Source organism: Passer montanus, unplaced genomic scaffold (assembly GCF_014805655.1).
Source record: "Passer montanus isolate IOZ18808 unplaced genomic scaffold, ASM1480565v1 scaffold50, whole genome shotgun sequence".
NCBI lineage: Eukaryota > Metazoa > Chordata > Aves > Passeriformes > Passeridae > Passer > Passer montanus.
Window position 1 is genome coordinate 6,565,744 of NW_024369930.1, and position 15,176 is coordinate 6,580,919.

The window sequence follows — 15,176 nt, forward strand, 5'->3', positions numbered from 1 at the left end:
ATGCAGTACAGACAACTTCTGTTATTGAAATATAAGTGTGGTAATCTGAAAAATCATCATGTTTTCAGGATGATTATTGTCCCCGTTCTTGGAGTGATAGTATTTTTAGCCCATCTTTTGGCTTGTTAAGGTTGCCTGGTGTTGCAGGTGAGCTGGTTGCTATGTGGGACTTGCATTTTTACCTTGGTGTGTAGTTACCAGTATTATTTCATCACAGAATTTTATATTTTGACTACAAAAAATTAAAACAGGATATATATTATTTCATAGTTTTGACTTGTCTTCTGAGCTTCCTTTGGCTATTTGAAAAGAATCCTGTCAGCAAAAAGTCTTGACTTTATTTTTTGGAATTGTTGAGAAAACAGATGTTCAAAATCAACCATTTCAAAACTTGGCAGAAATATTTTCCCTGATGTTTTTTGTCTACCTGTCTTCCTGTTATATCTGGAACCTGTTTAGTAAGTTTGGTTTATCATATTTCTTATAGAGGATTATGTGAGCATGACTTACCCATTCAACCAAAGCCAACATACCTAAAACCAGCATGCTGAAATTCCAGGAGACAAGCTCCATTAGCTTATTCTCATTTCATTTTGTCTAGCAGCCTGGGCCCAGGAGGAATGAGGAGCATCTCATTACAGAGTACTTTGGAATGTAGAATGTAGGCCACTTCTGGAAAATGGGAAAGGTGGGTTGAAGCTTCCTTCCCTTGGTCCCACAGGGTGAAAACCAGAGGTAACTTTGCTATAGCAACCATTCTTTCAAAAGGATGATTCCACCTCTTTTTTAGGTGCCTTCTCAGCTTGATGTTTGAAATCCCATATGGCTGCAGAATTTTCTGTGAAGCCTGTTGGAGGTTGAATTTTGCACTCCCTTAGCTGCCCATTCCAAATCTTCACTGTATGTGGAATCACAGGCTTTGACAAGTGCCTCTGAAGAACTCTTGAATTGATGACTTAGACATCATTCCAAAGGGTCGTAGGCATGTTCTAGGTTTGGAATTTGTGTACCTTGTCCATTTTGCTGGATGATAGACTGTACTGTGTACCATAGTACATACTGTAATACCTACTATTGGCAGGTTTTTCACCTTATCTGTTTAAATAAGTTTTAAATCAAATCCCCTGGCAGGACACTGAGACGAGATTGTCAGAGTCAATAGTTTTGGATTTGTCTCTACTCTCCCTACAGCCACCCTTTACATGAGTCTTGGAGGTTACCTTCTGTTGTCTCCCCTCAATAAAATATTTTTTGTGCTTTCTTGAATATTTTAATATCTTTAAGTCTCCAGTTATCAGTAATTATTTTCTTTGCCACTTCTAACCATTTTCCCCTCACTACATCCTTTTTTATAGATATCAAGATCTTGTTTTTGTCTTTTAAACACTAGCACATAAAATAGCTATAAATATGTGCTTTCATAGAACAACCACCACCTTTTTGTGTCACTAGTCTTTGTAACTTTTTGTGGATCCTTTCACAGATTTTCTTATGTATTTTCACTCCTGTCTTCCAGCTGCTGTCTACATAGCAGGTTCTTTTCCCTTCTTAAATACATTTTCTGAGAGGTGCTACCACTGTCCCAGACAGGTTTTGGTTTTAACCCTCTTGAAATGGGCTAACAAAATGGGCAAATATTAGGTTGCATTGTTCAGAATGTGGTTTTTTTAACAGATGCAATTTATATTTGCTCACATTCTATGTAACAGATGATTTCTGTAGCGGGAAAATAATTGTCTGTCTGATATCATCCTAATGCTGACTTCTCAATAAGAAAAAATGTCTGTGATTGAGGTACTATGTAATCACATCACGTATTTCATATGGTTTGATATGAAATACGAAATATGGCAGGAAGAGCTGGGTGCAGTTCTGTTTTCTGTTTCTATTCTGTAGTATTAGCAAATATAAAGTTGAAATGTATGCAGAGAGCTCTGTGTCTGCTCAAACTTTGTCAAATATTTAAGCATATTTCATATATATCCCAAATAACACACTGTAGCACTGTGAACTGCTGGAATTGCATGAGAATGGGAACAGAAGGTTACATGAGTCAACATCAGAGTACAGGGTGTTGCTATATGTTGTGCTGCTCCTTATGCTGTAGTGGGAAAGCTTATGGAGGAAGTACTATAGTGCATGGTATATATTGGCAAACTCTTCTAATGGAAGTAAATCTACTTTTGTGATGATTTTACTGTTTAATAACTACCTGCAGTGTTCTGGACACTGTAATGCATGTTTGTGCTGGTTTTCACTAGCCAGGCAGATGAAACCAAGCATTTCCTGAGACACCAAGCAAAACTATCTCCTACCATGAGCCAGAAGCCTGGCTGGGGTTTGTTTTTTCAGCTCCATCGTGATAAATTGCACAAATACTGAAAGAACTGAAATAGGACTAAGTACTGTGGAAGCCCTTAGGGAAATTCAGTTAAACCTCCTTTCTGCTGCCCTATTTAAAAATAGGGAATTCTTTCAGCTCCTTGTGCTGAAGTTTGAATAGACAGTTTCTGTGAAGGACCCTGGTTAGTGATTCAAACTCCTGTGACCTCGGGGAGTAGTGTGCATCTTTGACCCAGCAAAGAGTGTGTTAGCTGTGATCCAGAGTCCTTTGAAGCAGAGGGAGGTACTGTGGTCTAACACATCACAATTATCACTTTTACTTACTAGGTAATATTAAGACACTTGTGCAAAGGTGTCCACACATGAATAACTCAACTGGGATAAAGTTATCCAAAAATTTCTTTTTGGGGGTTCTCATGTTTCTTCAAATGGCCTTTCATAGTGATCAGTAGAATCTTGATGAAACTTCTGCTTCATTGCAAGAAATTTTAAAATACTAATAAACCCCATGTGGACTTTTAAAGAGAATCCTTGAGAGTTTTTATGACTCACTATTGGCATGGGCCTCATTCAAGATGCTACATGTTATATTAGATACTTTTTCAGAAATGCTTGAGGAAATAGCTTGTCGTTCAACACATTAGAAATAGCACTGGTAGCAGATGGCCAAGAAAAAATGCTATAGAAAAGCTGATTGTGTGACTCTGATTTCTTGCAAGTGTGTAGTGCACATTGAGCAAGGTCCTTCAGCTCTGGCAAAATGTAGGTTTTGCTATTGAGCTGTGTAGCTGAGCACAACCCTGGTATTTGGTAGGCGATGGTGACTATGAAGGCAGTGTTTGGAGAATTGCAGTCTGAGCACTGACAGCAAGAGTAGGTAACTGTCCTTCAGGAGCAGTTCATCCTGAAACAGACTCTCTTGGCTGTGCTCCCAAGACTGATTCAGTCAGTTCCTGCCTAATGAACTGAAGACCACTTTCCTGATAATTAAGAAGAAACAAGCTGCCTGGATTTTATCCAGCCTCAGATTTTCACGCTGACATTCTGAGCACTTAGTTATTTGTGCTAGGTAGTTGACTGCTCCAAAGTCATTATCCCCTAAGTCATGTGGATTGGAGGGGAAATTTATTTTTGGTTTGTTGTGTATGAGGAAATCTTTACAATATGCATATCTTTCTGATTTCCAGACCACTTTTTCTGAGTAGACATTCTTTTATTCCAGCTTGGATAGCATCTCTAATGTAAATGTTGTGGGTCTGAAAGGGTAGTTATACAGAATTGCAAGGTATCAGGCATTCTGTGTATTCACCTAGTTATGCCTAGATAAAATTTCAGTTTAGTCACCCCCCTCAGGAGTGGGCACTTCATAGACTTTTTGACAGTGTCATGGGAAGTGACAGCCCCAGCGAGCATGCTTTGTTCCAAATTAGTTTATATTCAAAGTCATCTAAAATTCTTGAAATAGTTCCAGGGTTTGGCCCAAATGGTGGGTCTCAGCAACAGAAGCCAGTTTGCCTTATACCATGAGTGGAAATCAGATAAATTTTATCTGTCTCATTTCACTGTACACTCAGATAGATGAGAGAGTTGAGCAACCTTTCTCTGGGCTGTTCTTTAGTCCTTATGTTTGCTCACAGCTCTTCAATGGCATCTTCTATGTGGAAGATCTTTCCTGCCAAAACCAGAAAGACAAAAATAATAATGGCACTTAATAGTTGTAAGCCTTGAGGTTGAGACCACGACTGGTCATTTCTCACTGCTACCACTCCCAAGGGGTTGCTTTTGTTTGAATAAAAACTACTTATGGAATTGGATGTTGGGGTGCAGGGCTGTCTTTCTAATTCTTCTAGTGGTAGGAACTGGTGAGATGTCAGAAAACAGACTTCCATGACAGAAACTTTGGAGGTCCAGGAGCATTTGTCTAGTTAATTTAGAACTACCACCTGCTCTGCAAGGAGTGTCTGTGTACTATATTTCTCATGCAAGAGAAGTAAATCCTGACAAAACAGGAAAAATCTCACACCGTCATTAAGTCACCTTAGCAATTTCCATACAGTTCAACTGGGGAAGCGATGCATTTACTGTATGAGGGCATGGGCATAGCTGCCACAGACAGGGATGTTTGTAGGGGTGTATGACATGCTGGTGTAGCTACAGCAGCTGGAGATGGTCTGTTTCTATGCTCCAGCCTGATAGTCGTGCTGGCAAAACTGCAGTCTTGATTTAAATGTGATGAAAAAAATATTTTCACAGCTCTTCTTCTCTTGAAAAATTCTTTCTAATACAATTTATGACCTGGGCGTTCTGTAATTTGGAAAAAAAATACACATATATTGATTGGTTTCCCTGCCATGTTTTGAGTAAAATACATTATCCAGTGATTATGTATGAATTTTCACTGATTTCTTTATTGATAGCTTTATTTCCTGTTGCATCAGGGGAATGAGAGAGCGTGACTAACATGTTTTCTGATGTTACAATTGCCAACTGTATGTTAATTTTCATTTTAGAATTCATTTATGGCTGGAGTGACTGTACTGCTAATTTTGAATGTAAAGCATATTAACCAGGTGAAAACTAGAAAATTGACTTTACTTGGAGTGATGAGTTAGAAATTATCAAAGTTTACCTCTGTCTTGCTGACAAAGCAATCCATCTAGAGCAGCGCACGTATTTCAGTGCATGTGTATTTTCATAATACACTGTCTTTTGATAGGTCATTTTTCTTACAAATATTTTGTCTTGATGTATTTGGGTCTGTTGGTATTTGTGTCCATCTTGGGAAATTTTATGTGAAACATAACCCTCTACTGGAAAAACGGAAACAAAAAATTAATTTCACTTAGTTGAGCTTAGCAACCAGTGGGGATGTAGAGTGTTTGTACCACTATTTTTTAATGCCACAGTTATGTGTGGGTTGAAATATGTCCCTAAGAATAGTAGTAGGACTGCTTTTTGAGCAATGATGTGAATATTGCATTCAGCAGTGGCACATAGTAAAACATGGCAGGGCATCTGAGCATGGTAAAGTAGCATGTACTGAGTACTGCTGGGATGTGGAATGAGCTAGAGAGGTAAAAACATAAAATATTGAACACTATGAGTACTTCAGCCACCAGCAGTGTGCAGTCATTCAGAATAATTAATGTCTGTGGTGCCAGTCATTAGTCATGGTCATGGTGCCTTAGGCAAAAGAGATGGGGACTACAGAGTCTCTCCTTGAACACACGAAATTAATCCAGAAGGGATGCTATTGCATGAGCAGCCTGCCATCATCATCACCATCAGATGAATTCCTTTGTTTTCCAGGAAACACATACTAAATGGAGAATGGGGAAACCTGTCTTGCAGCTTGTCGTAACTACTAGGACTCATTTCAAAAGGGATAGGAATTGCCTCGACCAATAAACCATCTTTTTAATTAATCTCATTTTAGTCTGGGCATGTAATACAGGTCAGAAGAATCACTTTGTAAAAGTGTCTGTTTCTCTCCACTGACTGTAACTGGAATCCAGGTGACTTGGGCAGGTGATGCATGGCTGTGTAAAAGGCATCTCAGTTTTAGATGATTCTCGTGTGCCAAACATTATTCATGTAATAAAATCCAGTGAACCATAGTAATGTCAGAAATGGTATTTTAAGAAGCAAAATAAAATTTATCAAGTTTTTCCATGAGACATCTAGTGGTATGAATTTAGAAATGAATGTGTTACTAAAATAAGAAATAAAGGAAAGGAAATTTTATATTTAAAACAGCAGATTCACAGCATTGGTATTTTCTTTGTGACGCAAATGAACGCAAAATAAGTACAGATTTGAAACCAGAAAAATTTCTTATCATAGATTATAAGAATAAATCCATTTAGAATTTGAACCAGTGGGCACTAGTCAGGAGAAACTGCACTTCTTAAATATTTTGATCATAACCACTGATAAACAAGAAATATTTAATGAAGGATCCTGCTGATAGTAGCTGCTGAGAACTGACTGAAATGCATTTCTAGCAGAAAAGAGTGATGTTGTGCAGAGACACAAGCTGACCCAGAATAAATACCTCAGGATCATATTCTCTTTCTGGACTGATCCTACTACATGAAAGGGACATAAGGTTATTCAGGATGGGCATGGATGGGAAAAATCCAGTTTCTTTTGTGTGTTCTGGAAGACTATTAAATATTCAGCCAGGTCCTCTGAGACCTGTCAGTTCTGGCATAACAGTATCAAAGCTATTAAATGAAATTCCTGATTGGTTTTACCTCTTTTCACATAGAGGTAAGGACGGGAGGTACCTGTAGCTCAGGTTGAAGCCAGTAGCACACTGCACTGTGACACAGATTGTTGGCTCCCACATACACATACGTGCGCTAGGGCACAGCTGAAACAAAACAGGGATTTACATTATGATGGGTTATATGGTGCTTACTTGGCGTGTTATTATTGTTGCTCCTTAACTAAAATCCCCTGAAGTTTATTTCTGACAAGACTGTAGTAACTGTAGTACCATTAAGCAGTCGTTAGGAACATTTTGTTTATGTAGAATTAAAATATTATAGTTGTTCAAGAGATTGCAGACTTCCTTTTGTGGGCATTTGTAATTATTTGGGACCAAATCCAGTTTCCAGTAAACTGGACAGGAATCTCACTCAGTTCCAGAGGGACTTGTGTCAAATTTCTTTAGGTTTTTGAAGATGCCAAGTTTTATAAAACTGAGATTTTAGTTGAGAGCCTCATACAGGGGGGACCAAGACTTTGCTTAATATGTGCCATGATGTACTTTGCCATGAAAACTTTTTAATTGGATGTGGTAATGAGGAGGTGATGGGTCTGCCTGCTTACTAGTTCATAAGCTGTTTGTATAATAACACAAGAAGTATGGGGAACAAACAAGAGGACACCAAATGTTAATCCATGAGCACTGTGACTGAACCTGGCATAGCAAAGATGTTGTGGGAGGACAGGGGGGAGGAAGAGGCTGTTGTGTATTTTGGTTCAGATATTTGGGCTGTGACCCAGCTTCAGAGGGAGTTGGACATACAGATGCTCTATGAGTAATAATAATAATAATATAAAAAAGCTCATGTGCTTCATTGTTCCGCAGGCATTGCACAGACCACCAAAAGCTCAGGTAGTTGGGGATTTTTATTGTCAGGGTACAGGTGATGGTGAAAATGAGTGATTTTAATAAACAGTCACCTGCTGGAAGCCAATGAAGGAGAATACCAATGTGCTTTGCCATGGACTTGCAACCAAATTTTGAGATGGTGGGAAAAGTAATCTAAAGGAGAGCTATTATATTTCATACCAACTCTAAGGGAGAAACTGTTAAAGAATTGGGAGAGAAAAGGCAGGTTGAGTGAGAATTACCCTGCAATGTCTGGACTTGCAGATTTCAGGAAGGGAAAGAGGTAAAAGAATTAGAACAACAGGTTTCAAGAGAATATGAGAGGACAGTGGGCATAACCTCTTTGTAAAGGAGTCTTGAGAAAAGTTAAAGAATTGTTTGTTCCCCAAAGAAAAATTATAAAGAGAAAAAATGCAAATTGAGACAGCACAGGAGAAGGACACACAAAAAACATAGTAAAAGAAATCTAAAATATTAGAAGCTTATTTATGTCAAGCACAAGAAGGAGCCATGAACAAAATTAGAACTAGTTTGGATTATTTAGAACAAATACAAAAGAATAGCAAAAGATGCAGAGAAAAAAACCAACCCAAAATACATAAAAGAAGCCAAGACCAAAAAATGTGTACAAGAAAAGATTGTGTACAATAATTACATGAGGAGTAACAGAAATGGTTCTGGAAGTATATTTTTAGTTGGAGCATGTTCAAGGAAAGTGTTGCTCTACTGATTAACAGAAGCACATTGGTCTTCGCCAGTGTTATTTTGAGTATATGGAAAACAGCCTAGAACAGAGAAAGGACAAATCAGACAGTACTTAATGTGTTAGGTGTTCCCAGGTTAGCTGTGCCTCAGATTTGCTATACTTGGAAACTGGAAGAATTTTCTAAATTAGTCTCAGCCCTGTTAGCAGTTACCATTGAGAATCTGAAGAAAAATGAATGTGAAAAAAAAATTCCATAAAAATAGAAAAACACATCCTTAAAAGGAGGAAGGAGCTATGGGTGGAAGAGTCGTGCCACAGATTTGCAGATCATTTTTGTTCCTAGAAAGATTACAGACAAATATTAATTTTGTAAATACCTGGAGGAAAGGAACAAACGGCAATCAGCATGGATTTGTTGGAACTATCTAATACCCTGTAACAAGAGATTAAAATTTGTGGATAAAAGAAAAGGAGCAGATGCCCTACGTTTTAATTTTAAGAAACTTCTGATGAATGCTGTCTTACAAGAGTCCCCTATAAACAAGTTAGGGAACATCAAGCAGTATTTATATGCAAGTTGCATGGGATATAGTTGCATAACTGGTTGATAAGGTAAACCCCAAGCAGCTACTGCTGTTTCACTCCTGTCTTCCACAAGAGTTTATTTTAGACACTAATATGTTTTTTCAGCAATAATCTGGATTACGTTTTAGAGAAGATGCTTATTAAATTTTCAGTTGTCACGAAGTTGAGAGTGAATTGGAAGGATGCCAGAGAACAGGATTAGAATTGGAAATGATCTTGAAATGGCTTTGAAAATAAAGTGATATTTAGCAGGTGTAATGGTATGGCATTATACTTGAGCAGAATAGCCATAGACAGGGCCAGGACAGATGGTTAAGCAGTGGGTTTTGAAAATGATATATGTCGTAAATATTACATGAATAGGCATAGTCCAGGTATTCTGAAGAAGGCATGGATAGATTAAAAAGACATATAGCCTGTAAAATGTAAGGAGTACTCATCAATACTCTGCTTGGTTCAAATACTGGGACCAGTTTGAGCATCACATTTCAATAAAGATATAGCTAATTAGAGGGATTTCAGGGAATGGCAATACAGATAGTTAGAGAGCTAGAAAACAGGACTTGTAAGGAAAAAAAAGGAAGAACCATAATTATTTAGCCTTGAAAGTAAAGGGTAGGTAGGAAAAAAAAGTTTTCAAGTATGTGAAAAACTCCAACAAAGCACCTTGAACCAACCAACCAACCATCCAAAGAAACACACACTAAACCACCTTGAACCTACACAGATTAAGGGAATAATCTAATCTCTGCATCCTGTATGGATAGTTTAAATTATAAAAGAAAGAATTAATTTAGACATTGAAAAAAAAAATCCTGGCCATAAGATGAGATACTTAGAACAAGTTAGGTGAGAAATTGGTAAGTATATTAGCAGTGCTTCAAAACAGGGCAAGCATATCCAAAAGTGATACAAAAGTCTATCATCTTTGTTTCATCTGCAGTTTTGAGTTGACTTGCTCTGGACCCTCTCAGCAGTATAACTGTTTTACATTACTGTGTATTATTGCTGTGCCACACAATGCATTTTCTGTTCTGTAAATCTTGTGGAACACTACTGTAATTGGAATTAAGATTATGCTTTTTCTTTTATTTCAGTGTGTGCAGAAGCTTACAATCCTGATGAGGAAGAGGACGATGCAGAATCTAGGGTACTTCATGCTTAGAGTCAAATACTTTTTCAATTCTCAGGCATTAAATTTAGGAGGAAAAATATAACAGCTTTACCATTTCTTAGCAAAAACATTGTTATTATAATATACTTTAGTAATCTCCTGGGAGTTTGTGTTCAAGGAACATTTAAAAGTTCTCTGTAATAGTCACCCATGTAGGACTTGATGTACTATTCTTAATTACCAAACCCATGGTACCTGGTTAAGGAAACATTTTTGTGCAATTATATTTACCCAGAGAGCACCTGCTTCTGAAAACTCTTACTTGGTGTCCTCATAATGTTACAGTAGTTTCCATTTTCAAAAGGCAGAAAAAAGTTAAATTGTAAAATTGCTAAGATTTTTCAAGGTACAATATGACAAATAATAAACTGTATTTATTTATTTTATTTCTATTACTACTTAGCTTTTAAGATGAAATAGCAAAAGTTTCAAGAGAATGTTAATTGTTTATATTCTACCTAATTTCCTGGCTTGTAACACTGTCTAAAAGATTACCCTATAGTATTACAGCTATACATAGCATATCTTCGGAAGAATAGGAGTTGTACAACTTGATTGATACTCAGATGAACCACAGACTGGTAATTTAGTAAATCTCTGGCTCACTCAGATAGTGTCAAATCTGTTCATTACTCTGTGAAACTTCTGATATAAGTTTAACACAGATACTATTTCACACAATATTCTTTAGGAAGTAGTCATGGCAAATGGCTGAGTGTAACAGTGGTGCTTTTTATAGAACATGCATGCCCCAAATATGATTGGAGATTGGTAATGTTTATGTAGCAGTAGTGTAGATAAAGGTGTCCAGAATGGCTTGCAGAAATGAACTGGATTTCACAGGTGTAAAGGTCTTGTGAGCTTAAATGTAGCAGTGTTTCATTTGCTAATACTATGGTGATACCATTTCATCATTGAGTGTTTATTCAAATCCTGAAGGTTTTGAAATGACAGAGTTATGAATCGTGGCCAAAATATTGTGTAAAATGCTTAGTTGAATTAGCTCAGTCCTTCCGCTAGTGCTACTCTATGCTAATCACTCTAAGAGCTTTTGTATTATATCCATCAGATTATTCACCCCAAAACAGATGATCAAAGGAACAGACTGCAGGAGGCGTGCAAGGACATCCTTCTTTTTAAGAACCTAGACCCGGTAAGAAATTCTTGGTGATGAACAGCATTTAGCAGTGCTGCTAAGAATTGTTTCTTTTGAGCTTTGGAACAGAAATTTACAGATTTGACTTTTGTAACCTCTTCAGTATGCTTTCTTGACCATGTAATGAACTCCACAAATGCCATTTTTTTTAAGCTGATACACCACGTATAGATTCTTTTGTTTATCTCCACAAGTGATAATATTGAAATACATTAATATGAATCTGTACACTCATAAAAATTGATACATTAATCATATTAATTATTGTGTATTCTTATTTTAAATTTTCCTTTAAAATTCTTATTTTAAATTTGCCTGTCTATAAACACATCAGTTAACTGGAATGTGCAAGTTTTTTTCTGTTAGTTACTTTTTAGCATCAAATAGTGCTGAGTGCTCCATCAAAACAGAAAATTATCCCCAAAGCCTTCAGTTTAGCTTTGGATGTAACTGAACAAGTGAATTATGAAATAGAGAGAAAGAGAAATGTACCAGTGAAATGTTTTCATTATTATTGTGCTTAATGTAGATACCATAAAAAAAGCTTCAGGTAATTTTCTTCCACACAAATAATGCCTTTCTGTTTCATATAAACACAACTATGAGCTTTTAAGAAAGCCTAAATGCACTGAATGAATGATCTGGATTAGACAAAGGTGATAATGCTACCAAAAAAGCACACAGGATTGTTTTAGGGAAAAGGTGAGTGTATCAATCAAAACATGCATACTGAGGTTGGGATGACTCACAGTATCCCAAATGCTTTCTCAAGAGATTTGATTCAGTGCTGTCAAGGGAGGGAGCATAAGGGAAAGAGAAACAATTATGTAGATTTTTAAGTATGAGAACAGAAAGTTTAAAATTTGATTCAAGAGGGAGCTATGGAAGGGCCAGCCTGCAGCTCTGTTTGGAAGTCAGGTGCTATTACAGAAAATGCACATTAATTTGTGCTGCAGGTTTCCAGCTCCTGCTTCTGTCTTTACAAAGACTGAACCCTGACCCGAGTACTGTTCCCTTAGAAGCCCTGAGGAGCAGTGAGCCACAAAGCCCCAGCTTAGCAGAAGCCTGGAGTTACTGTTATGGAAGGGCATCAAGTCTCACCATGGGTGCTCTTACCTGTGCATTCTTGGGACAGTGGGGATCCTGACACAGAAGGTTTCCTAAGTCCCTCTGTTTAATAGGTACTTAATCAGCTGTTCCACTACACTTGTTCAAGCTAAAGCCATGCACTCATTTACCCTTCTGCTCCTCAGTTATTCTTCTGAATAGCTTCAGAGAATCAGTCATTTGTGGGCATCTGCTCTGGATATGAAACTGCTTTATTATATATTTTCTTTATTGTTGGTGTGTCCTGGCTTCCACTTGGCTGGACCATAATTACGTTAGCCTGCCAGTGGCATTTTGGCAGACCCCTCTTGGTTAAGCTCTGAGCATTTCTCTCTTATAATCCCTGCAAGATGATGGATTATTGTGTGCTCCTAGAAGTTGCTGTGATGATAATAGTGCTTACAGCATCAATCCTCTGGATGGGATCTGCTTTGCATTACAGCAAGAGCTAGATCTTCTGTCTCAATAGTCATCAGCCATTTGGTCTGCAGGATAGGGGTCTGTTTGCTATATTGTAATGTTGTGTAGACATAGAGCATTAAACTTCTCTTGTGTGGGCACTTAATGGACTTTTTCCAAGGATAAATTCTTCCAAGGAATACTGAGGGATTATCTCCTCTGTTTATGGAGGAGGACTGTGCTTGCTGTCTTGATACTGATGTTCTGAACTATTTTTTTTTCAATCCTTCTTTTAAATCAGTTACTTGTAATAGCTAATAGTTCCCACAGTCAGTTCCAGGTGTTTAGCAGAAGATTTCTCAGCTGAGTTCTCCTTTTGAGGTCTTCAATCCAAAGCCTCAATATGTGCTCTGGGGATCTCCCAAGTCTTGTTCACCTCCTTTTGCTCAGATTGTCCAGTGGATTAAGAACACTTGCTCCTGCTTGAAATGCTTTACAGGCATCATTCTGGAAAGTTGAATAAGATAATTTTTGTAAAAGAGTTTTCCATTACAATATTTTTATTCATAAAAACACTGGAAAACTACTGAACTCTAAAGGGAGCAAAGATATTAAAAGGTAGCCTTCTTAAATCTGGCTTGTTCTTTCTGTGGAGCCAGGATCTGTAGTCCCTGGGGAACTTCTCCCACTCTTCCTTGTTCTGCTTCTGAGCAGCGACTCAAGGGCTCTGCCAGTGTAGTTGCAGTAATTAAATATTCCTGTGACAGCTCTCTGCCTCTCCATGAGAGATGCTGCAGTTTACAGAGTGGTGTATTAGCAAAAACCTTATTCATCTTGAGGAGAGATAATATCTTCTGCTGCTAAAGCTCAAGTCTCTAGAACAAAGTTAATCTTTGTATTGATAGCATCTATCGCTACCACTGTTGTGGTTTTTGGTTGTTTTTTTTTTCCTTGTATTGAACTTCAGCTTCTTTCTGCTGTAGTTCATGTATCAAAGTCACCGTTTCAAAGGTCACTTAGAGGGGAACAGACAATGTAAAGGGTTAATGGCTTTTCCCCATGGCCTTTTAGAGGTTGTCAAATACCATTTTCAAATATAGAATAACATGTCTTACAGTGTAATCAGAATTGCATTCAGTACATGATGCTCAGTGAAGTCCACCTTTTCTTAACACTTTATCCCACCTTCACACACTCTATTTTAATTTGAATGGAAGGATAAGATAAGGCTATCACTAAAGCCAAAGGGAGAAGTTGCAGTAGTTGGGAGTGACTTACAGTTCTGTGCTCGGCGTGCTAATTAAAGAGGCCATTTGAAATTACAAGAGCCATCACATAAACCCCAGCAGAATAATTTGAATGTAAGGCTAAATGAGAGAGGAGAAAAATATAACCTTCAGACTTTGAGACAACTTAGGACTTGCTATACATACACAACACTGTCTTCAGCTCTCATTTAACTATAGTAGTTTTTAAATAACCGATGGGTAAATTTCCACATACATATTTGTAAATATCAATATTTCACATATTGTCTGTGATTAAAAATATAATAATGTAAAGAAACACCCGTTCTCATACATTTCCCTAAGTAGCATTCTTGTTTTAAAGGCTGACTCTTATAGTCTAAAGTCTGTGAAGTTACTTGAATTTTATGGAAACTTTTTTTTTAACTTTGTAGACTGATGAGGATGTGACTGGTCAGTGAATGTGAGTTCAGCAATGTATTCCTTAGTTAACTCCTTTAAATAAAAAATACTTTTAAAGAATTGACATTTTTAGCAATTTTTTGCCTTTCTGGGGTCTTAATCATTTGCCATCTAGTTGCTGTCACTCAATATCACTTTTTCATAGCATATTACAGTTTTGGAAAAATTACTTCAAGAGAAAAATATGAATTGAAACATGCATTTGCAACGAGATCAGGGAAGGTTTTGCAGAGGTACTTGGTTACTTTTTAGAAGACCTGATCAGGAAAGAATCAGGAGGCAGGTCTGTTCAGATCTTTGTGTTCTTCTTCCTTTGCTATATTAGATTAACTCATTCTTCTTCTAATGTATCTCTTCCTGGTCTTCTTCCCAGGAAAACCTCTTCCTCTTAGAGTATTGTTTATTGTCCTTCTCAGTTGCCTGCCTGCCTTGCCAGAAGCCATAATAATGCTGTTTTGTTCCCCAGATTGCCATGATGTGCCAGACTGGTTACTCTGCCTGCACCCTCCTTTGTGCTCCAGGTGCTGGAGGTTACTACAGTGGGCTCTGAAGCTGCTCTCTTTCCTTTCCACTTTCACTTTTTGTAAGCCAGCAAGGAGAAAACAAGATGATGACCAAATGACTTCAGCCCTTACAGAGAACAAGCTGAAGTTGCTATCACTGAAATTTCTCTCTGTTCAGCCTAAAATTGTTTTATCACCAGGAAGAATAGCAGCAGCAGCTCATCTACTGGCCAAGGAAGCCTTATACACGTACTTTTTACAATACAACTCAGAGTTGTTCTTTTGGTTTTGTCTCTCAAGAGGAAAATGTTCTGGGGTGATTAACAACAGGCTATTTAGTTTGGAAATTACAGCCCATAGGGCAGCAGTAAA

At 37.6% G+C, this 15,176-nt stretch overlaps 1 protein-coding gene across 1 annotated transcript in view; it reads left to right on the forward strand.

Moving 5' to 3' along the window:
- Positions 1-15,176, forward strand: part of PRKAR2B (protein kinase cAMP-dependent type II regulatory subunit beta) — a 74,898-nt gene that overhangs the window by 47,528 nt on the left and 12,194 nt on the right. The window contains exons 3-4 of the mRNA XM_039723780.1: positions 9,854-9,906; positions 11,000-11,083. Coding sequence (XP_039579714.1) covers positions 9,854-9,906; positions 11,000-11,083 — 137 coding nt within the window. The remainder of the gene's footprint in view (positions 1-9,853; positions 9,907-10,999; positions 11,084-15,176) is intronic.